The following is a 23,234-nucleotide window of genomic DNA, read 5'->3' on the forward strand; positions in this document are numbered from 1 at the left end:
CTGGCCCTTTGGCGCAAAAGCTTTGCGCAAAAGGACTTTTGCCCGAATGGGAGCAGCATAGTATTTCCGCAAGAAGCACTGATTTCAGACAGTAGGAAGTCAGTGTTCTTGTGGAAATTCAAGCGGCCAGTGTAGACAGCTGGCAAGATTTTCCGCAAAAGCAGGTGCTTTTGCGGAAAAACTTGCCAGTCTAGACACAGCCTGGGAGCCAGTCAGGCACAGGATTTTATTCCTATTCATTCCTTTGAAGGCTCTATTTCTAGTGGAGGGACAGTATTAATCAGAAGCAGGTGATCACTTAAGATTACAAAAGTCTAAACTGAGGAGTTTATTCTCCTCTTTTAGTAACATTAGCCGAAAGCCTGTGTCAGAAAGAGAAAAGACGTTGGCTTGGCTTGTGGCACTTTCTGTTTGGAAATCTGCCCTTTAAATCCAGTCGAACAAAATATTTAGTTCACACTTAAATGATGTGCAACTTCTTTAAGAAATAGGAACTATAACAAGAAATAGGACTAGGTCAGGGGTGGGCAAGATATGGCCAGCAGGCCAGGTCCAGCCTGCCAAGCCTTTTAATCCAGCCTGCCCACCCCTGCGGCATGGAGCAGCACCACTTAAAGTGGCGAGCATACTGCACCCACCCCAGCAAAATCTTTCATCTCCTATTGGCCAGAAACCGGCTAATGGGAGTGGAGAGATTTTGTTGGGGGCAGGGCCAGTGCAGCATAATTTCTCACATTCCATTGACTGGTTTCCTGTCAATAGGAGCTGAGGGATTTTGCTGGGGGTGGAGGCAGCGCGCGAAGCCTCCCCTACCCCATGCAATCCAGAGAGCTACATGGAACAGCCAGTCAGGGGCTGCTGGCAGGCAGAGATGCCTGCCTGAGAGTGCTCTTAGGTAAGCACCTCCCAGCCAAACCTGCCTCTGACACTCCACCCTCTCCTGCACCCAACTCTCTCCCAGACCCTGCACTCCCTCCTATGCTCCTTCCACAGGCCAGAATCCTCTCCTGCACCCATACCTCCCCCCAGTCCCTGCATCTTACTCCCCTGACCCAGGTCACAACCCTCTTCTTCACCCAAACTCCCTCTCAGACCTCAGACACTCTCCTGCACCCCAGTCCTCAAGCTCTCTTCTGTACCCAGCCTCCATCCCAGACCCCACACCCGCTCGATAAAAAGTGCGGCCTTTTACTACTTACCAAAATCTTGGAGTGGCCCCCATCAAAAATATTGCCCCCCCTTGGTGTAGGTACATTTAATCCTGCCTCAGTGCATGAAGATGGTCTAGATGACCCCTTGAGGTCCCTTCTAACTCTGCATTTCTGTGATTCCACGAACAACAAGAGGCAATTTTAATTAAGCAAAGACTGCCCTAAGGCCTTTACCTTGTGTCCATTGTGCTGTGATTTCTCCCCTACCAGTAATCTGACCATGGTATCCCATCTCTCTAGGGCCTGGTGGTCCAACGCAGTTACCATAAACACTGTCTGCTTCGAGGGGATTTGCACCTGGTGGGCAGCATATATGGTCCCATCTGTCCTCACTTTGAAGTCCAAGTTGTTGGTTTCATACCGAATTCCGTTGTTCCCAGCACAGCCACTAAATTTCACTAGAATAGGAGGCAAGAGACAGAGACCATGCCTTGAGATTGACATCAGATTTTTAAAAAAAGCAATCAAACCCAAGTTTCAGACATTTAATTTTCAACTTCATGCTCTCTATCTCTAATAACCATCAAGGAAATTATTTAACTATTTCTTTGACCTTTCAGGAATGCTCTTGTGCTTTATCTCCATCCCCAGGGAAGAAGCTGTGGGCCGTTTTTGAAGAATTTGATACAGTTTCATTCAATCTAAAACACAGCTGTTACCCATTTCTACAAGTGGATTTCTCCCTTGTCACCGTTATCTTTTATATTCAACTAGAGTTTATTACCCCACTGTGGGTATTCTTTAGACAAATTTTTTTTTGCATAACCCTTCAACAATTTACTGACTAGACAGATATTGTTCCACACAATACAGTCAAGTGAAAGAGTTGGAATGCTGAAACCTGCTACAAACTACAAGGAACACATTAAATATCATCAGATCAAAGTTCTCGTTCTTATAAACCTTTGTGAATTTGTAGGTAAAAGTAATTTAAAGATGAGATTGAGAAACATTGTTTATGGATGCCAAGTTGAATATCACAAAAGTTACGTTAAAAACAAAACAAACTACCCTGTAACACACTCAATAGATTAGACAGGATTTGAATCTGCAAGCCACAATGTTTTTGACTGCTCCAGCAAGCCACCAGAAAAAACATACACCCTCTGAAAAGAAACACACTACAGCAGTTAAAGGAACTGCAAATGGATTTACAGCGATCTATTTTAGTGCATGTCTACACTACAGCGCTAACTCGAACGAACTTAGTTCGAATTAGTTAATTCGAACTAAGCTAATTCGAATTAGCGCAGCTAGACTTAAAAACTAGTTCGAATTAGCGTTTTGCTAATTCGAACTAGCATGTCCACACAGAGTGGACCCTGAACAGAGGTTAAGGATGGCCAGAAGCAGTGCCGGAAGGGCATCAGAGGAGGACTTAGAGCGTGGAGCTGCTGTCTCAGGCTAGCCGTCTCAGGCTAGCTGTGCTTAAAGGAACCCGACCCCCACCCCGGACAGACAGTTCTCAGGGTTCCCCGCTTGCAAAGCAGTCCTGGCTTGGAGTGCCCTGAGTGCCCACACGTGGAACATCACAGCACTCGGCCATCACCCCGGCTGCACTTGCCACAGCCTGCCATCCGGGGGGAGAGGGCAATCGGGGGGCTGCAGGAGAGCTTCCACCCCCAGAAGCCCACAGAGCCAGCCCAGTCCTCCCCATCGGGGGCGCGTACCCCATTCCTCCCTCACTTCCTTCCACTTACCCTTCCCTAGCCCCCCTTCCTGATGTACAAAATAAAGAAAACGTGTGTTCAAAAATAGAATCTTTCTTTATTGAACAAAACTGGGGGAGACTGGGAAAAAGAGGTGGGAGAGGGGAAGAGAGAGGCTGGGAGAGGGGAGGGCAACTAAAATGATCAGGGGTTTGGAACAGGTCCCATATGAAGAGAGGCTAAAGAGACTGGGACTTTTCAGCTTAGAGAGTGCTAATGATAGAGGTCTATAAAAGCAAGAGTGGTGTGGAGAGGGTGCATAAAGAAAAGTTCTTCATTAGTTCCCATAATAGAAGGACTAGAGGACACCATATGAAATGAATGGGTAGCAGACTTCAAACTAATAACAGAAAGTTCTTCTTCACAAAGCAAATAGTCAACCTGTGGAACTCCTTGCTGCAGGAGGCTGTGAAGGCTAGAACTAGAACAGAGTTTAAAGAGAAGTTAGATCAAGTCATGGAGGTTGGGTCCATGGAGTGGTATTAGCCAGGGGGTAGAAATGGTGTCCCTGCCCAAAGTTTGTGAAAGGCTGGAGATGGATGGCACGAGACAAATGGCTTGGTCACTGTCTTTGGTCCATCCCCTCCAGGGTACCTAGGGTTGGCTGCTGTCAGCAGACAGGCTACTGGACTAGATGGACCTTTGGTCTGACCCAGTACGGCCATTCTAAGCTCAGGGCTCAGGGTCGGAGGTCTCAGTGGGCCACCTTGATTTTCATGCCAACCTGCTCCTGGGTGGCCAGGCTGGCAGCTCTCCTGCCCTAGATGGCCACTTTCCTGTGCCTAGTGCGGAGTTCGTGGACGAGGTCCACGATGTCTGCACTAGACCAGGCGGGTGCCTGCCTCTTGCGGTCCTGGCCAGGCTCCCGAGAGCCGCCAGCCTGGTCCCGGGAAGCGGTGGAGGGCTGGGGGGCATTGGGTGGCTGGCTCATGGCGTGCCAGGTTCAGGGTCTGCTGGCTGGGTGCTGGCAGGCTTGCACCTGGCACGGGCACCGTAGCCAGCCCGTGCCCCTTTAAGGGCTCCAGGGCCGGGAGGAGGGCATACGAGTTTCCCTGGTGGTGTCCAGAGTGGCCACCAGGGAAAGCTGGGGAGGGCTAGCCTCCCACTAGTTCGAATTAAGGGGCTACACAGCCCTTAATTTGAACTAGTAAGTTTGAACTAGGCTTAGTCCTCGTGAAATGAGGTTTACCTAGTTCGAACTAAGCGCTCCGCTAGTTCAAATTAAGTTCGAACTAGCAGAGCGCTAGTGTAGCGCCTATGAAAGTTAATTCGAACTAACGTCCGTTAGTTCGAATTAACTTTGTAGTGTAGACATACCCACAGGTACTTAGATGGCTCCTATCACTGTAGTATCTGAGCACCTCACTGTCTTTTATGTATTTATCCTCTGAATACTCCCAAGAGGTAGGAAAGTACTATCATCCTGGTTTTTTACACAGGGAACAGAGACAGAGACATTTAAGATATGTCTTCATAGCTTCTGGGATTCAGGCTGTGGGGCTGTTTCAGTGCTGTGTAGACTTCTGGGCTCAGGGCCCCTGGTGAGTCGGTTGGCACGGGCCAGCTTTGGGTTTTTCTTTTCTGTGTAAAAATACCCTTAGGAGTTTGTCTAGACAGGGATAGTCAGGAAACTTAATCCAAATTAACTAAAGGTATGACTTTACAGTGGATTAGCTCAGCAGCATTAAACCCCTGTGTGGCTACTTTCATTCAGAATTCAATTGGCTTTAATTCACGATAGCTTAATTCATTTTGGAAGTAAATTAAACTAAACCAAATTGAGAACACTTTAATTCCAAACAAGAGGATTCAAACAGGGGTTTAACTAATTCACTTCAAATTCAGACCTTTAGCTAATTCAGATTCATTTTCCTGAATGTCCTGTTGTAGACAAGCCCTAAATGACTTGCCCAAGGTGGAATCTAGGTCTCTTGAGTCCTAGACTAGCATTCCAACCACTGGGCCGGCCGTCTGCTGCATTATGCAAAGTGCATTTCTAAATGAGTTTAGTATCGAGATCATTTCATAACTGTGCTGCTTACAGAGGCTTTCCAGATTATATATTTATTTAAACCATTTTAGTGCATATTTTTAATCTAGATGCAGTTGGAACTGTCAGCTAATGCTGCCATAAATTATGAGTCACCAACAGCAAGTGTCACATTTTGCTGATAAAAAACACTGGATAAAGTTACCTAGTATTTAAAAAAAAATGTGGGTATCAAAGCAATTATAGTAGGTGGATTTTGTTTCAAGCAATTTCACTGTCACATTTTAGGTGATTTAATTACTGTTTATTCCTAAACCCAGGGGGAAAAAAGCTCTTCACTGTTTTGTTTTCTAAAGTGTGTTATTTTACGACTTCCCTTTGTTGTCGTTGCATGGTTTGTAGCAAATAACTTCTATGCTTGTTTCATCTGGAATATTCAGTTTAACCCTCTCCCCAGCTATCTGTGCCTCCCATCTGTGTGACACCAAAATATATTTTGCATAATAGGAATGATTATCTCCTGCATTGCTGTAAGTTCAAATAAAAATAATTACAGGCAGTCCCCGGGTTACGTACAAGATTTGGACTGTAGGTTTGTTCTTAAGTTGAATTTGTATGTAAGTCGGAACTGGTACATATTGTAGGGGAAACTCTAGCCAAATATTTCTCCAGAGCTCAGTTTTATTCTCCCACACCTCACTTCCCTCAGTCCTTTATTCTCAAGCTGAGGTGTCTGCTGAGAAAAGCCGCTCTGCATCTCCCTGGTCTGCTGGGGGGAAGCAGCTAGTGCGGGGTTGCCTCACCCCGTTTGTAAGTAGGGATCCGATGTAAGTCGGATCCATGTAACCCGAGGACTGCCTGTACTTGCTTTCTCTAAGAAATAGTGTATTACATTATTGTTACCTTTATTTTGGTTAGTATGGATACGTAACTTTGAACATCTCTCTACGGACGTTTGGAAAGTGAGAAACACTCCCTGCCTTTAAGAGTTTACAGTCTGCATCAAAGACACTGAAGGAGACAAATACAGGAACAAAACCCAGGAATTTTCTGCGCCCCTATCTTGGAGTTCTGTAGTCTCAGGCCCTGTCACTGATGTCCTAGAAAATGGAAGATGGTCAGGAGCTTAAAGTTCAGTTCTTACTAAGGTAAAAATTCTGTTGTGATGAACAGGGGTGCGTCTAGACTGGCATGACTTTGCGCCAAAGCAGTTGCTTTTGCGCAAAATCTTGCTGCCTGTCTACACTGGCCGCGAGTATTTGCGCAAGAACACTGACTTTGTAATGTACAAAATCAGTGGTTCTTGCGCAAATACTCCGACGCTCCTGCTCAGGGATAAGCCCTCTTGTGCAAGTATTCTTGCACAAGAGGGCCAGTGTAGACAGCCACGTTAATTTCTTGCATAAGAAAGCCCGATGGCTAAAATGGCCATCAGAGCTTTCTTGCGCAAGAGAGTGTCTACAGTGGCACAGATGCTTTTGCGCAAAAGCAAATCTTTTGCGCAAAGGCACATGCCAATATAGACGCTCTCTTGCGCAAATACTTTTAACGGAAAAACTTTTCCGTTAAAAGTATTTGCGCAAAATCATGCCAGTCTAGACGCAGCCCAGGAGTTTTGCTGGGTTAAGGGATGGTGAAAGACTACAGAAATAATCTTCCATGATGTTAGTAATTACTGGAGATTAAGGATGTGAAGGGGTAACTGGCTGATCCTTACTGGCTAACGATTAACTGGTTCCCTAGGAGCAGCCCTCCGTCCATGCCCTGCTGCGGGTGGAGGGCTGCTCCAGGCCTGGCAGGCAGCCCTGTGTGGCTGGGTCTGGGAGCCGACAGCTAGTCCCAGCTCCAGTGTGGGAGCTGGCAGAGCCAGAGCAGCTCCAGCACGGGGGCTAGGAGCTGTTGGCAGCCCCAGCTCTAGCATGGAGCTGGGAGTGGGAGCCTTATGGCTGGAGCACTGAGATCCTGCTTAGTCGATTAACCAATTAAATATTAGGTTAACCTAACATGTATCCCGTTAACTCAGGGGTTCCCAAACTTTTTGACACGGAGACCAGTAAATCCATTCACGAGCTTTTGGAAGACCGGTAACATTCATTTGCATATTTGCATATTCAATAAGCAAATGATGAATATTCAAATAAGTTGTTTCTGGTCCTCCCAAAGCCTCCAGTGCCAGCGTCAGCAAAGCTTTTGATACAGTCACCCACAATATTCTTGCCAGCAAGTTAAGGGAATGTGGATTGGATAAATGGACTGTAAGATGGATAGAAAGCTGGCTAGATCAGGGTTTCCAAAACTTTTTACGTTAGTTGGAAGCTGTTTTTTGTCAGTATTGTCTTTTGCAGCCCAAAACTATAAATGCATATTAAAAAAAAGAATGAAAAATGAATAAATTTTCAGTGTTTCACCCGGCTGCATCCTCCACCCAGCCTGGGCCAGGGCTTGGGCAACCAGGCGCCACATGAGCACTTCAGGAGGCAGGAGCAAGAGCAGATTGGGGGTAGGGTATCTGGCTAAGAGGGAGGGTGCAAGGAAGGGGAGGTTTGCCAGGTGTCCGGTTTTGTACTGGACAGGCCGATATTTGAAGGTTTTGTCTGGGAAAGAAATTGATACATTACCAGACATATAAAATGCCTGGTATTTTCTAATTAGGTACGTTTTATTATAATTAGGTGTATTAGTCCTTAGCTGCCTGGCTGGTAGATGTGCTCACGCTGTCTGAGTATGTTTACCTGCTAGGCAGTTCGCAACTACACCAGGGAAGGTATGTGGGGAGAAAGGGGGAAAAATGGAATCCCCGGCCAGACTCGCTCATCTGCCAGGGTCTGCATGTGCCCAGGTCAGTCCCGCTCCCCCCTTTTACTCTTCCCGATCTCCCCAGTCCAGCCCTGCTGCCCCCATCCAGCCCTGCTTACCGCAGCCAGTTCCCCCCGCCACCCACCAATCTCCCCCGGTCAGCCCCTTTCCCCGACGACCCTCCCCCCACCAGTCCCACTGCTCCCATCCAGCCCTGCTTCTGGCAGCTGATTCTCCCATCCTCCTCCTCCTGATCTCCCCCGGCTAGCCCCCCCCCCATGCAGCCCTGGTTCCGCTGCCTGCCCTCTCCGATCTCCGCCGCTGGACAGCCCTGCTACCCCCAACCCTGATTCTGCTGCCCGTCCGCCGCCCCAACCCTACTTCTGCCGCCCACCCTCCCCCCCATTTCTGCTGGACAGTCCCGCTGCCCCCAACCCTGCTTCCGCCACCCACCCACATCTCCACGGGACAGCCCCACTCCTGCTTTCGTCACCTGCATCGCCGCGGGACAGCCCCGCTGCCCTCAGCCCTGCTTTCGCCACCCACCCAGATCTCTGCGGCACAGACCCACCGCTCCCAACCCTGCTTTGGCTGCCCGCCCGCCCGCCTGCTCGGATCTCCACCGGGACAGCCCCACTACCCCCAGCCTTGCTTTCGCCACCCGCCTGCCTGGATCTCTGCGGGACAGCCCCGCCATTCCCGGCCCTGCTTTCACTGCCTGCCTGGATCTCCACCGGACAGCCCCACTGCCCCCAATACTGCTTCCCGGCAGCTGGTTCCTCTCCCCCTCCTCCCAGCCTGTCCTGCTCTCCTCCCCTCCCGGCAGCCAATGCAAGGCCTGGTTTTTTTTTTCCCCGCGGTCCAGTACCGGGCCGCGGCCCATAGTTTGGGAAACGCTGCGTTAATTGATTAACTGGGATTTTACATCCCTTCTGGAGATTGCTCCAAACCACAAAGTTCTGATGTGGAACTAAATCGCAATGTTCCCAAAGTCTGTGGCTGTTTAGACTGAGAATTCTATTTCAGGCCGGTTACAGCTGCTGAAGTCCTGGGATCACTTTGAGATACTGCCACAAGTGAAAGTAAGGAGGTGAACCTTGGTGCACAGCTCCCGCAAGAGCTGGCTGAGCAATGGCAAAAAACAGCAGGGGAATATTTAAAGAATCAGCAGGGACCCATGTAAAGAACTGGCAGGGACTCAGGAGCTATTTAAGGAGGGGGGGGGGGAGCTATTTAAAGAGCTGATAATGGGCTATTTAAAGAGCAATTAAGGAGCTATTTACAGGGGGTTTCTCACACTGCTGAGGATTTCCCTGCAGTAGTGCCCCCACACAGACAGCTGACAGTTTTCTTATGGGCAGGTAAGGTTACCTAGCACCAATTCCCCTACCCCAAGATCAAGGGAGGATGAGGCTGACAAATGCACCTGAACCATTTTTTCCCATCTGACCTCCATGTTTCCCTTCCCCAATCTATGCTCACAGCTGTTCACCATCTCTGGTCCCCATTTATTCCCGTTCTATCACTGCAGCTCCAATCCGTCCCCACATATTCCTCTTCTCCCTAACTTCCCCTCCCCTCCCAGCAAATGTTTGCATGTGTAATTTCTTTTAAAAATATTTTAGGGCTGTCTGAATATTCTGATGTACTCAGATTACATTTCCCCAAAATACAAAACCCCTTTAGCAGAGGCAGATTGTAAGAACATGCCTTTTTTATTTTAGATTTCACACACAGGCTATGTCTAGACTGCATTGCTTTTTCGGGATACCTGCAGCTCAGTTGCTGAGTGTGTTGTAGGGTTGCCAAGTGTCCGGTATTTTCACCTCCTGGCCGGGAAAAAAAATCAGAAAATACTGGACATTTTAAATGTCCGGTATTTTCTGATTTTTTTTACAGGACAGGAAGTGAAAATGCCAGACTGTCCAGGTCAATACCGGACACCTGGCAACCCTAAAGGTGCCATAGGACTCCTCCTTGTTTTAGCAGATACAGACTAACACAGCTACCCCTCTGAGATGGTCCCCAAAAAGCATTGTCAGGTTCTCCAGACAAAAGTTAAGAAACAAAAGTTGGGCTAACAGAGGAGCTTTGTTAGGGAGTTCAGAGGCAGAGGTTGGGGGGAGGAGTGGGGATACACTTAACACTCTTTAAACTTCTTTAAACAAAACCAAAGCCACCTGATTTCAAAAAAGAAACATCAAGAAAGGATAATCTCTAGGGCTGTGTCTAGACTGCATCCCTTTTCTGTAAAAGGGATGCAAATTAGACATATCGCAATTGCAAATGAAGCGGGGATTTAAATCTCCCCTGCTTCATTAGCATAAAAATGGCTGCCGCTTTTTTTCTGTCTCGGAGCTTTGCCAGAAAAAAGCGCCAGTCTAGACACGGATCTTTTGGAAAATAAAGTAGATTAAAGTGCACTAAGGAACTGTTAGTGCACATCCACAGGGTCTCCACGGACACTTAGTCCAGGGTAGATTCACACCCCAGCTTCTTGCAAACTAAGGATGTGTCTAAACTACACCCGTCTCCTGTTGCACGAGGCAAAGGGATTGGTCGGAAAAGGCTTTCCTTGTCAACCGATTCCCATCTAGACTGTCGCTTTTTGCCAGCAAAGTGCCGCATCAGCAAAAAGCAGCAGCCATTTCTATTCAAATGAATCACGGGATATTTGCAATAGTGATGTGCCTAATCTACATCCCTGAGTCGACAGAGGGGTGTAGTTTAGACACACCTTACATGTTTCTCTAGACAAGCCCTGAATGTGTGATTCATTTGAATAGAAATGGCTGCTGCTTTTTGCTGATGCGGCACTTTGCTGGCAAAAAGCGACAGTCTAGATGGGAATCGGTTGACAAGGAAAGCCTTTTCCGACCAATCCCTTTGCCTCGTGCAACAGGAGACGGGTGTAGTTTAGACACATCCTTAGTTTGCAAGAAGCTGGGGTGTGAATCTACCCTGCACTAAGTGTCCGTGGAGACCCTGTGGATGTGCACTAACAGTTCCTTAGTGCACTTTAATCTACTTCTGTTTCAAAGCACTGTTAGTGCACATCACCTGGGCCCACATGAGCAGCTTGTGAGTGGCAGGCTAGTCGGGGGTCGATTTGCACTCCATCTTGGTGCAAACTAAAGCTATGTCTACACTGGAGAGCTTATAGCAGTCTAGTTGTACCGATGCAGCTTTGCTGCTGTAAGATTTCTTGTGTAGCTGCTCCATGCTGACAGGAGAGAGCCCTTATGTCAACATAATTAAACCACCTCAACAAGCAGCAGTAGCTATGTTGGCAGGAGACATTCACCCATCGACAAACGCTATTCACAGTATCACTTATGCTGGCAAAATTTATGTTGCTCACCGGTAGAGGTTTTTTTACATCCCTGATTAACATAGTTTTTGCCCATATAAGTAGTTGTGTAGACATAGCTTAAAAGTTTGTGTAGGCAAATCCCTAGATAGACAGATAGGAGCAGAGCTGGCAGCCAAGCGGGCCATGGGGCAAGGTGTGTGGGGGGACCCAGATCCATGCCTCTAGAAAGGACAGGGCCTTGGGAAGAGTACGGAGGTTCTGGGGCAGCCAGCACTCCATGCCTCCTGGATTGTAGCATGCCCCTCCCTTATAGCCTTCAGAGCTGCACAGTGCACCGAGGGCAGCGATCTGTTGGCACCACCGCCACTAGGAACTCCAAGTCCTTTTGAAATGCCAGGCCCTAGGGTGACTGTCCCTCTTTACTCCCTCCCCCATTGGCAGGCTAGATAGATAAATAAATAGCAAAAATCTTTCTATTTATGTTCATACCACTCCCACCATGCAAGCTATGTGCTATACAAAAGAAATCTGGGGGCATTTTTAGCCCTGATTTATGTAATGGAACTGCAAACGCTAAAAAACACAAACAGGTACAAGGAAGAAAGAAAGAAAGAAAGAAAGAAAGAAAGAAAGAAAGAAAGAAAGAAAGAAAGAAAGAAAGAAAGAAAGAAAGAAAGAAAGAAAGAAAGAAAGAAAGAAAGAAAGAAAGAAAGAAAGAGACTGACTGACTGACTGACTGACTGACTGACTGATTATAATGGTTGCCTTTTAAAAACAATTCAACACAGTTTGATTTCATTCAAATTAAAAGCACACAATGTACAAAGTGAAACAAATCTGTAAATATTGGTTCAAGAGTCAATACATTTAAACATCTGTTTAAGACACAAAATCCACTGCTCCAATATGCTGCGTTAGTGTCATATGTCTCTGTGCCGACTTTTATGCTCCATTATCTGGAAATGGCTACCTCTTAGACAAAGTCCCTCTGTGAATCACTAATTGCTTCCATTAGTTTAAAACAAACTTGACTAGACAGAGACAATCCTGAGAGAAATTAAGACTAATTTTTTAAACAAGCAACCTCTCTGCTCCACTTTGTTCCCCTCAGTTACAACAGGTAGACAAATACACGGAGATTTATTAAACACAAGGAACTCTGCCCCACTGGAGATCTTAGAAGGGCAAAAAGATGGAAGACTTCAATCACAGGATGTAGACTCAGCCTAGCAAAACAGTCACACTAATAACTAAATATATTAGGCCAAGTTCATCCTTAGTGTCAGTTTATTAGCTTCAAAGGAGACACCCTAGGGGTGCATTCAGCTTACTGTGAGGACTAGACTGTGAATCCCTCACTCAGACTGGTGAGCAGTTACTGAGTCCATTAGGACTATTGGCAGGCCCATCGACAGGGTGGGGGCAAAGAGGGCAACTGCTCCAGGACCCAACGATACAAAAGGACCCAGACTTCCCAGAGCTGTGGGGCTTTTAAACCACTGCTGGGGCACACACAGGCTCACTCCGGGCAGCACTGAGTGTTTCCTGAGGGAGACCTGGTGCTCTCTGGCCAGCACTGAGGGCTGCCTACCATCTGCCCTGCCCTCAGGCCCCGTCTCTTCTGAGCCTGCAGAGCAGACACCCTCCTCCCTTGACCAGGGGCCCAGGAAGGCAGTCGACCTCTCTGCCTATGGGAGTACCTGCTTATTAACGTCAAGGGTTCGATGTCTGGTTCATTTGGCTCTCTCTTATGTCTACTTACATATGCACTAAAGGGCTGATCTAAGGTCTGAGCAGAGAACTGCCAAGGGCACTGGTTTCAACGAGAGGTGTCGCTGCTTAGCCCATCTCAGCATCAGGTCCGGAGTGACTCAAATACAGTAATGCTTTTAGGAGCACTGTCATGGTTCACCTGTGTATCATGTGCTCCAAAATGGACCAACGTATTTATGTCCTAAATCTGATGGCATATGATGATTGTTGTGACCGTATACACTATTATGATCACCATTTACTACAAAACTATGATAAATCTGGTCAAGGCTTAAATTTTCTAAGGCTACGTCTACCCTGGCCAGTCTTGTGCAAGAACATATGTAAATGAGGCGCGGTGATGAATATCACTGCACCTCATTTACATACTTAATGAGCCACCATTTTTGCACAAGGGGCTTTGCATAAGACAGAACAGTCTACACTGCTCCTTCTTGTGCAAAAACCCCCTCTTGCACAAGAGCCATTCTGCCTGAAAATAAGCAGCAGATACAGCTCTTGTCCAAAAGCCCCTTCTGCAAAATGGTGGCCCATTAAGTATGCAAATGAGGCGCAGCGATATTCATCACCACGCCTCATTTTCATATGTTCTGGCCAGTGCAGACGTAGCCTAAGAGTATTTCCTTGAGCTTCTCCCGTCCTCCAATTCAGAGCTCAGGACTTTAGCCCCATGGGGGAAGGAGAGGTCCCGCAGCATGCAGCTGAGTGGCTAAAGTCCCCAGCCCTGGAGGCTCCCACAGGTTTGAAAATAATCAGGGTCGAGATGAATTTAAGCCCTGAATCTTGTGTGAAGTTTGCCTTCTAAGGTATCCTTGGAAAAGTGACAATATGTTAAGCATCACTATCTGGCTAACATTTATTTATCGAGATTGCATATGAAGGTATGAAATTTTGCTTTATATTTGTTACCGGAACATGCTGTAAGCCTTGATAATGCCCACAGACCAACCCCTCAGAAGTAACAAATGGGCTACGTCTAGACTGGCATGATTTTCCGGAAATGCTTTTAACAGAAAAGTTTTCTGTTAAAAGCATTTTCAGAACAGAGCGTCTAGATTGGCACGGACACTTTTCCGCAAAAGCACTTTTTGCGGAAAAGCGTCCGTGCCAATCTAGACGCGCTTTTCCGTAAAAAAGCCCGATCGCCATTTTCGCGATCGGGGCTTTTTTGCGGAAAACAAATCTGGGCTGTCTACACTGGCCCTTTTGCACAAAAGTTTTGCGCAAAAGGGACTTTTGCCCGAATGGGAGCAGCATAGTATTTCCGCAAAAACACTGACAATCTTACATGAGATCGTCAGTGCTTCTGCGGAAATTCAAGTGGTCAGTGTAGACAGCTGGCAAGTTTTTCCAGAAAAGCGGCTGATTTTCCGGAAAAACTGGCCATTCTAGATACAGCCATGGTGTGAGCAAATGGTTTGCAGTTCACCTAAGAGATGCTACAGATCTCAGCTATACCACCGACTGCACTCACACAGAGGAGATATTCCCAAATGCCAGAAGACTACTATAAATAAGGGAGAGTGAAATCACCACTTCCCCTATCCTTTCCCACCTACACTGAAGGCAACACGATTGTTTGGAAGACAAAAACATTTGAACTAGGGGAATGGTCTGAATTGGAAAAGTCAACAAAACAAAAGCGGTAGGCTTTTAGGTAAGAGAAGCCTTATTGCTTCAAATTTGACTCGTTAGTCAAGTTTGATAAAGTTTTGGAAACAGCTTGCGTTATCTTCTATTTCAAAACCAATTCTGAACTACTATGCTTATATCACGTACAATCACTTCAAAACTATTTCTGCTGTTCAACTTGTTTTAATGTCTTATCTAAGCCTGTGTGTTTTTAATTGAGGTTTGGGGAATCTACTCAATGCATATTTGTACACTTTGATGGTATGATGAACTAATTAATGAGCTTACTCTAATCAAGGGGGCCTGGAGCAATGTAAGGCGCACATTTCTAGGGTGCAAGGCTGGGCTGGCAAATTTGCAGGTGTCTCTCAGCATACAATTCATGAGTACAGAGAGGGAGAGAGTGCCTGCTCCCTGGGTGTGCTTTGGGAGGGCTTTCACAGGTTAACAACAGTGTGAGAGCAAAACCTAAAAGGGCTGCTTAACACAAGCAGGGCAGTAAGAGGGGTACATAGCAATTCCACAGTCCAGATTGTATCTTGGGGTATGTCACAAATGTACCTTACAAAGATCGCTCCAGTAAACTATGGAAAGCACAAACGACATTGCTAGGGGAAAAATCCTCTCTATTGAATTGTTTTATCAGCTAGTTAGATCACAATTTCCATGTAATCCCTGTTGTGGACTCTCAGGTACCTTTTCAAAGGGGTGTAGAATGATTCAGCCAGACAAGTCCAACTTTAATGAGAGCTGTGCAGCTTAATCCAGGTAGAGGAACTTTGGAAATTTATCTCACAACAATTAAAATGAAATGTCTTTAATGGAAAAGCCCGTAACACAGACTCCAAAATGAAAAGAAGGTATTAGTGTTTTATGGTGGCTAAGGAGACAAGCTTGCACAAGGGATGGATACAATTGTGTCACAGCTGTAGGTTCCCCTTAGATGGAAGTTGTCTTATTGGGCCAGAGTAAGGTCGTTTCAGGGACTTTAACAATTGAATTTAAGTATTTTGTGCATGTGTGAGAGATGCTATGTAGACCAGAAGCACTGAGGCCTCAGAGAGGGAGTGTGAAGTCTGCTCTACAGCCCCTGCTAGGCTTTCAGCTAATGTGGTAGAGGCTTATGGCTTTAACTCCTAAGGTCCCAAGTTCAATCCAGCCCGCCAGTGACCCAGGTTTAGTCCCCTTACAACTATATATTTTACAAATGACACTGCATTAAATTAAGTCCGGCTTTGATCGCTTTCCTATACATCCTGTATGAAATAATATCACATTTAAAATTTAAAATATACCATGCGGCTTATAAAATGCACGTTACATGACGCTCCTAAGGAACAATGCTTCTTTCAGGGTGCACTTTAGGAGACAAGCAGTGAATGCGATGATGCATGGTTCCAGGTGCACTTTGCACATTACTCATGAATGCAGCTGGGTTCCACAGAATCTATAGAGATCCCTAGGATTTGCAGAGTACATGGGTGGATCTCATTTTGTGATTGGACAGCAACCCTCAGGCACCAGTAAAAAGCTGGGAAAGGATCTCTGGGAGTAGATCCTGGTGGATATTTTGTGCCCAATTTTCTCACAGCTTGCAGCAGAAGATGATGATCTTGTTTGTTGGATGTTTCAGTAAGGTGGGGGAAATGTTTCATGTGGTCATCGGTTACTGAAAGCTGGGAATTACAGTGTAAATGCTCAAGTGTTCTTCATCATAGCTGACATCATTACTCCTGTCAACCTACTGGATTAGGGCGCTGGAACACATGACCTATGAGGAGAGACTGAGGGATTTGGGTTTGTTTAGTCTGCAGAAGAAAAGAGTGAGGGGGGATTTGATAGCAGCCTTCAACTTCCTAAAGGGAGGTTCCAAAGAGGATGGAGAAAGGTTCTTTCACAGTAATGACGGATGGCAGAAGAAGGAGCAATGGTCTCAAGTTAAAGTGGGGGAGGTCTAGGTTGGATAGTAGGAACAACTATTTCACTAGGAGGGTGGTGAAGCACTGGAATTGGTTACCTAGGGAGATGGTGGAATCTCCATCCCTAGAGGTGTTTAAGTCCCGGCTTGACAAAGCCCTGGCTGGGTTGATTTAGTTTGGATTGGTCCTGCTTTGGGCAGGGAGCTGGACTTGCTGACCTCCGGAGGTCTCTTCCAGCTCTATGATTCTACACATCCGAGCACACAAAAATGCAAATATATTTCCATGTGGTATAGCAGAATTGCTAGCACTCCACTCTGAAAGCCTATTATCTTTACATATACATATACTCCTTGCCTCACAAAGAGACTGCTACTACAGAATAGTGATAGAAATAGAGGAAGTGGGTCTGGCCCACAAAAGCTCATCATCTAATAAACCATCTTGTTAGTCTTTAAAGTGCTACATAGTCCTGTATTTTGTTTCTGCTACTAGAGAGTTTTTCAGAATTTTTACTGCGGTCACCATGGGGGGAAAAGCACATTGCTCTATTGTTATAAATACGACACCAATCTATCTTTTTAAATTCCTTCCTCTCCATTTTGCTTTAAGTGATATAAAATTTAAATTTAAAATTCACATGATGCCCAATAACACTGATCTTTTTTCTTTAGATAACTGTACATTTATGATGAGAATCTTGAATAAGAAAAAACAAACAAAAAACGACTAAGTTTGCCAAGCTCAGATCTCTGTGGACTTGAATTTATCTATGACCAGTTTGAAGTCTAAGGAACACTGCATTAATTTAACATTCAAATGCAGTGGCATCAGTAATTAGGATTTCAGATAAACAGCAGAGCCCCACATCTATCATTTTTACAGGATGGATTTTTTTTTAATATACTGTGGATAAATGTTCAGTGATGCTTATCGAAAGCTTATGCTGAAAACACCATCAAATGCGGGATGAAAAGAAAACCAGGAAGGCATCCTCATTAGCAGGCTTTTAGGTTTAACCCTTTACCCTCATCATTTTTAATTGCCTGCTCTATGAAAAGGAGGCAATCTGACACATCTGATACGGCAAAAAAGGGACCGAATGCCAGGCAGAAAAGTTGTAGCAGTCTGCACTGCAGCGGACTGACTGAAAAGAAAAAAGTTGTAACTTTCTTCAGACAGAAAATGGTGTAAAAATGCAACAAGTTTATAAACTGTCTTAAAAAACTATTTAGCTTGTTAAGCTAACTGGACAGGCTCAAATGACCACACAAAACGAACATGCAAGATTTTCTGTCTACGCACAGAACGTATTGGACACCAAAAGGCCTCAGCATTAGGGGGAAAGACTACTTGAATTTAATTTGGCCAGGGACACTATTCACAAAAGAATTAGCATTAAGCCTTGTCCTTCTGGGTTCAAAACAGGATAATTTTTTGTCCTGTAATCCTATTTAATTAACAACAGCCACTTTTTGATATGGCAGATAGAGCCACATGTCTAGGAATAGCTCTGTTCCTTTGCCAGGCATTGGACCATGGCGTGACAGTATCTTGCAGTTTGGGGCATTGTCTGCTACAGAGCACTACCTTCCACCATCCTGACATGTAAAGGCAGCCATACAGTTCCCTTGATCTTAGCCAAAATGCTGAAAAGTGAGAAAGTAAGGCAGTCACCTTTCTCCTGGACTTGAAAGGGTCATCATACAAATTCTCCTACCTACACTAAGTGACAAAAGTACACTCCACATTAGGAATCAAACTCTGGTTCATGAACTGCTCCAAAATACTCACTTTCCCTAAAAGTGACAATGGAAACGTCCAAATGCTATTTAATTGTATTTGCCCTCTTTTCAGAAGATAGAGTTTGAAACTCAGAAGATACAAATGGTAAATCTATCTCTGTACAAACAAGTAGCTTTAGTAAACCCAACACATATTATATAGCAATCTGCAAGGAACCTGTAAGCACAGAATCACAGAGGGGAGACCAGCAAAGCCAGCCTGTTAGCACCAATCTTGAATACTCGTTGAAGTCGCAGCACTTCTGTAAAGATGGTTTAGGTTTATATGCGTGGGCACCAGGTACGTGGACATGTAGAAATGTCTCTTTCTGGTCATTCTTTGTGCAATCTTTAGCAAATCACTTGCTCGCTTGCTTTAATACTCGTGGCCCAATGCTCCTATGCATTTGCATTCCAGCATCGTGTTGATTTTCAATGGATCTTTGTGTAAGGAATGATGGCAGAACTGGGTCCTTAGGACATACATTAACAGCCATTGTTTGTCACATTATAATGTCATCTCATAGGTAGGAATGTGAAAATGCTTAACCAGTTAACTGCTTAATGTAGGGTCTGCTGCCTGGGTTCGTGGGTCCAGCTGCGGCCACAGGGTCCAGTCATCCAGCCTGTTGGCCACACCATGGACAGGGATACTCCGACCCGGCCTGGCTGGCTGCTGGCAGAATTCACCAGCAAGGGCTGGTTAACTATTTAATATCCTTACTCATAAGCCATTTGGAGGAGGCTAAGCTAAGAACACAAAGACTATTGCAACATTAAGCAGCTTTTAGCATCAAGGCTGTGTCAACACAGCCCTGTCACTAGTAGTCAGGGCACGTAAATGTCAGCACTTTGGCTGACAAAATACTCCTACCTCCCTGGAGCGGCTTTTGCTTTATCAGCAGGAGAGTGCTTACACGTATTGCAGCAAAACTTCTATCAGTCAGAGGAAGTCAAAAAGTTTTGTCAATCAACTGCAAGTGTAGACAAAGCTTAAGACTCCATAGCCAGAAAAGAGGTCACCATATATAAAAATTTTAATCCCCTTTTATAGATATTAGTGGGCAATGTATTGCCCCAGACAGCCTTTGTCTTCTGAAAAAAGATCTGAGACCATTTAGTCAAACAGGCAATCAAGCTAGCAAATATCCTTTAATATTTTGTAAGTATATTGTATTTATGGGTGGTGTTCTTACAATCGAGCTCTGTTCATTAATCAGTAATGTTAAACAGTATGATATCTCATTATAAAGTTTTATTTTGAAAAAAAAAAGGATGTGTAATTTTTGGGCTAAATTTTCACAGGTTGTTCGATTGGACCTTTATTGGTGTTCATGCAATGACATGGTGTAGTAAGATGAAGATCTGAAACATAAGCCCACATATCACAGGCTGGGTATGAGGCCTGAGGCCTATACAGCAATGGTCAAGACTTTGCTAATATAAAGCAGAGTTAAGCTGTGAGCAAGAGGCAAGGTGTAGTGGCGCAGAAGCAAGTCGGTTTGCTGACAACTATAACTATTATTGTATGTCGCTTGGCAATAAACCTGCTGAAGTGCTTTGGATCCTTATTTGATTTGTGGTTTCTGGGAGCGCTCTTGGAATCTGTTGTGTTGACTAATTCTGCATGGTTGCAGGGGAGCACATGCATCATCCGAAAGTTAATAATCATTGTTGGAGTAGAGGACCTGTGAGGAACCCATTAGGATGACCCCGCCTGACTGATGACACATGGTACCTATATGACTTAGGGTACGTCTAGACTACCGCGTATTGTCGACAGAAGTTTTGTCGACAGATACTGTCGACAAAACTTCCGTCGACAAAGAGCATCCAGACACATTGAGTTCTGTCGACAAAGCAAGCTGCTTTGTCGACAGAACTCCATAGTCTGGACGCAACGTTACAGGCAATAACACCTTCTGTCGACAGAGTTCTGTCGACAGAAGGTGTTATGCCTCGTAAAATGAGGTATACCAGCGTCGACAAAACTGCTGAGTTCTGTCGACGTTATGTCGACAGAACTCAGCGGTAGTGTAGACGCTGGTATAGTTTTGTCGACAAAAGTCCACTTTTGTCGACAAAACTAGGTAGTCTTAGACACACCCTTAGTTTTGCTGCAACTGGACTTGGGAATTCACTTGACCTGAGGTGCCATATTTAAGATGGCTGTAATAGTACTAAGATCAGAATCCTGAAATTCTGACTCCCGGTTTCCTATTCAAACTGGTAGATAACACTGCCTCATTAACCCCTTTAAGATTAACCATACACTGGGAATGAAAGTTTGATAGAAAAATATGCTAAGTGACTTCCGCCGCCTGTCACTCAGCAAGGCAAGTAGATTTTTGCATTCTGATCCCTCTTTGTGAAAAAAACACATTCCTTAGCTTAGGAAAAGGGAAATGGACAAGCCTAAAATGTATGTTGTTTTGCCCATCCCATTGTTAAGAATTCTGGTGTCTGAATCATATCACAATTGCTTCAGTAGAATGGAGAGTTGTGTGGATAAATATGAGAAGTTCCATTTTATGGAGACCTTCTGGGATTGCTTGCTATGAATTACAAAAAGTTAATGATTATCAGGTTGAAAAAAAGGCAAGGATTTGGGAATGAAATTTTATTTCCTGTTAGCCTGAGAGAATGCTTTTAGCTCTATGCACTTTTTATTATCTCTAAAAAGTACCTGATACTGGTGGGACAGTCTTCTTTATAGCATTCAGAGATCTGACTGGTAATAGTCATTTTTAAAGCAAAATACAAATATTTAGCATGCTATTCTACTGTCAGGAGATGCAGTGTTAAAACAAAACAAAAAACCCTCTCTTTCTCCCTGAACTATATGTAATGACTCTCATACTATAACTGGATTTGTTTCTCACACAGAGAGCAAAATACTCAAAGACCTCCTTCCTTTGTGAAAGAAAAAAATGCATAAATAGAAAAAAAACCAGGAGCACTAAAACTTGTTAAAAACAATGGTTTGTTGCAAGGTTGTTATTGTTTGTTTTGCAAAATATCAACCCAATGTTACTAATTTTATGCATTATATTTTCAAGACTGTCCCCATAAATACATTGCACTAATAAACTCTTAGTAACTTCATTTCATATCTCTAGCACTGTAGAAAAACAAAAGTCTGTTGGTAAAAGAAAAAGGCAGCAATTCAAATAACTGTGTTGCTATGGATGTCGGGGGCGTAGACATGGGCAGAAATGAGTGAGCCATGGCCCTTTGCATCCAGGCCCACCCCCCCAGAGCTCTCCTCATTCTTCAGCATTTGTCCCACTGCCAGCCCACTTGGTGCCACAGCCTGGGAGCGGGGTCAGGGCACTGGAGCCCTGTGGGTCCTTCTAGCTAGGTCACTGATATGTGTGTAGTGACTATACCCCTAGTAATCAGGTCAGAAGGCATGTGTTTTTTTATGAAAATATTCTGATTCAGCATACAAAAGCTGTGTGCATGCAGACACATGTACCTTTGAGTGTGAATTATTAACTAGCTCTCCTGAGTTAAAAAAACCACACGAATGAATGATTAGTTTCTAGGGGAGAAGGCCAGTTTTTGGTAGGTTCTCTCTATAATCACTCTCCTGAAATGGTATTTCTATCTGAAATGTATAGGAGTTCATGTACACTGCACCTGTAGCTAGAAATAAGCTAGGCAATTTGAGCTACTCAACTTGAGACACAATGTGAGCATCTTCACAGTGCCAAATTTCAAAATACACCGCTATTCCGAAACGTCCCTTAATCCTCATGGTACGAGGTTTACAGGGCATTCAGAGTAGTGAACCCGTTATTTCGAAAGCTATTTCAAAATAACAAGCTTGTTTAAAGAACCCGGAATAGCTATATTGGGATACCAGAAGTATCCCAAAATAGTGCTACAGAGTAGACCTACCCTGATAAGAAAATTTCACTATTTTCCCATTCAAATGAAACCACACCGTAACCAAAATCCGAATGCTATACATCTTTACCTGAGTGACTGGTGCAAGGCTTATATGAAAAAAAAATCATAAATGGACACGTTCTTACATGCACACACAATCCTTTTATAGGAGCTATAGCAGCAAAGCCAAAGTTCAGGCCTGCCAATGGGGGAGGATGGAAAGAGGGGAGAAAAGGGGCAGTTGTCCCTGGGCCTGACAATTCAAAGGGACCCAGTGCTCCCACCTGCCGCTGTTGCTATTGCAACAGTGGCCAGAACCCCAGACCCTTTAAATTACTGCTGAAACACCATGCTGCATGCTCACAATGCTGAGCAACATAAGTTTTACTGACAATAACCTGTAGTGTAGACAAGCCCAAATTCATTGCTGAGGCATATTCTCTGGTAGTGTGGGGACCCTTCCACTGCTGAAGTCTATGCTACACTTGTTCTGTAAATCATGCTCTCCAGCTGCCTGTCTAGAACTTTCCACAGATAGTCACCTTATTTAAAAAAAAAAAACATATCCCAGTTTACCCTTGCTACACATGCCAACCCTCTTCTCTCTGGTGACTTTCGTTGCCAGAGAATGTCAGAGTATGATAATGTCATTGTCACCCAGCAGGAAAAACTTTTTTATATATTGAGAGTGATGATTTGAAGAAAATATTTCTGTGATGAGGTAGGAAATTTCTACTCTTTATTCCTACGCAGTCAATAATTCTGTAACACAGGCAATTTTAACTAATCTCTTTGATCAATCTTTCCTTCTCTGTCTCTTGACAATCTCTTCCACATATGCCAATACATGCTTATATTATTGCATACTAGGAGCAATCACAATGAATAATGATATTTTACATATAAATGGACAGACAGAAAATTGCAAACATGGCAATTCACACCTTGTCATGTCTTCATTTATTAATTGATTGTGGACATCACATTTACTGTCCCAATAGATTATATATATAGTCTTTGTACTTATGATAATCAGTATTTGCCTGTCTGGAGTCATATTAATCCTCCTTTACACTTTAGTGTCTAACTTTGTGCTAAATACACTCTCATTTATGTTCTTGCAGTCTTCAGTTATAATGAATCCTCAATGTGTACAAAAACACAAATTGCATAACATTTATGAGATATAGTATGTATGGTTGATGGGATTTCA

The 23,234-nt window shown here is 44.6% G+C and overlaps 1 protein-coding gene across 1 annotated transcript in view; it reads right to left on the reverse strand.

The window, feature by feature from the left end:
- The window catches only part of CDH4 (cadherin 4), an 809,637-nt gene that overhangs the window by 302,074 nt on the left and 484,329 nt on the right, over window positions 1-23,234 (reverse strand). Inside the window, exon 3 of the mRNA XM_075901106.1 lies at window positions 1,386-1,609. Coding sequence (XP_075757221.1) covers window positions 1,386-1,609 — 224 coding nt within the window. The remainder of the gene's footprint in view (window positions 1-1,385; window positions 1,610-23,234) is intronic.

This window comes from Pelodiscus sinensis, chromosome 18, assembly GCF_049634645.1.
Source record: "Pelodiscus sinensis isolate JC-2024 chromosome 18, ASM4963464v1, whole genome shotgun sequence".
Classification (NCBI taxonomy): domain Eukaryota; kingdom Metazoa; phylum Chordata; order Testudines; family Trionychidae; genus Pelodiscus; species Pelodiscus sinensis.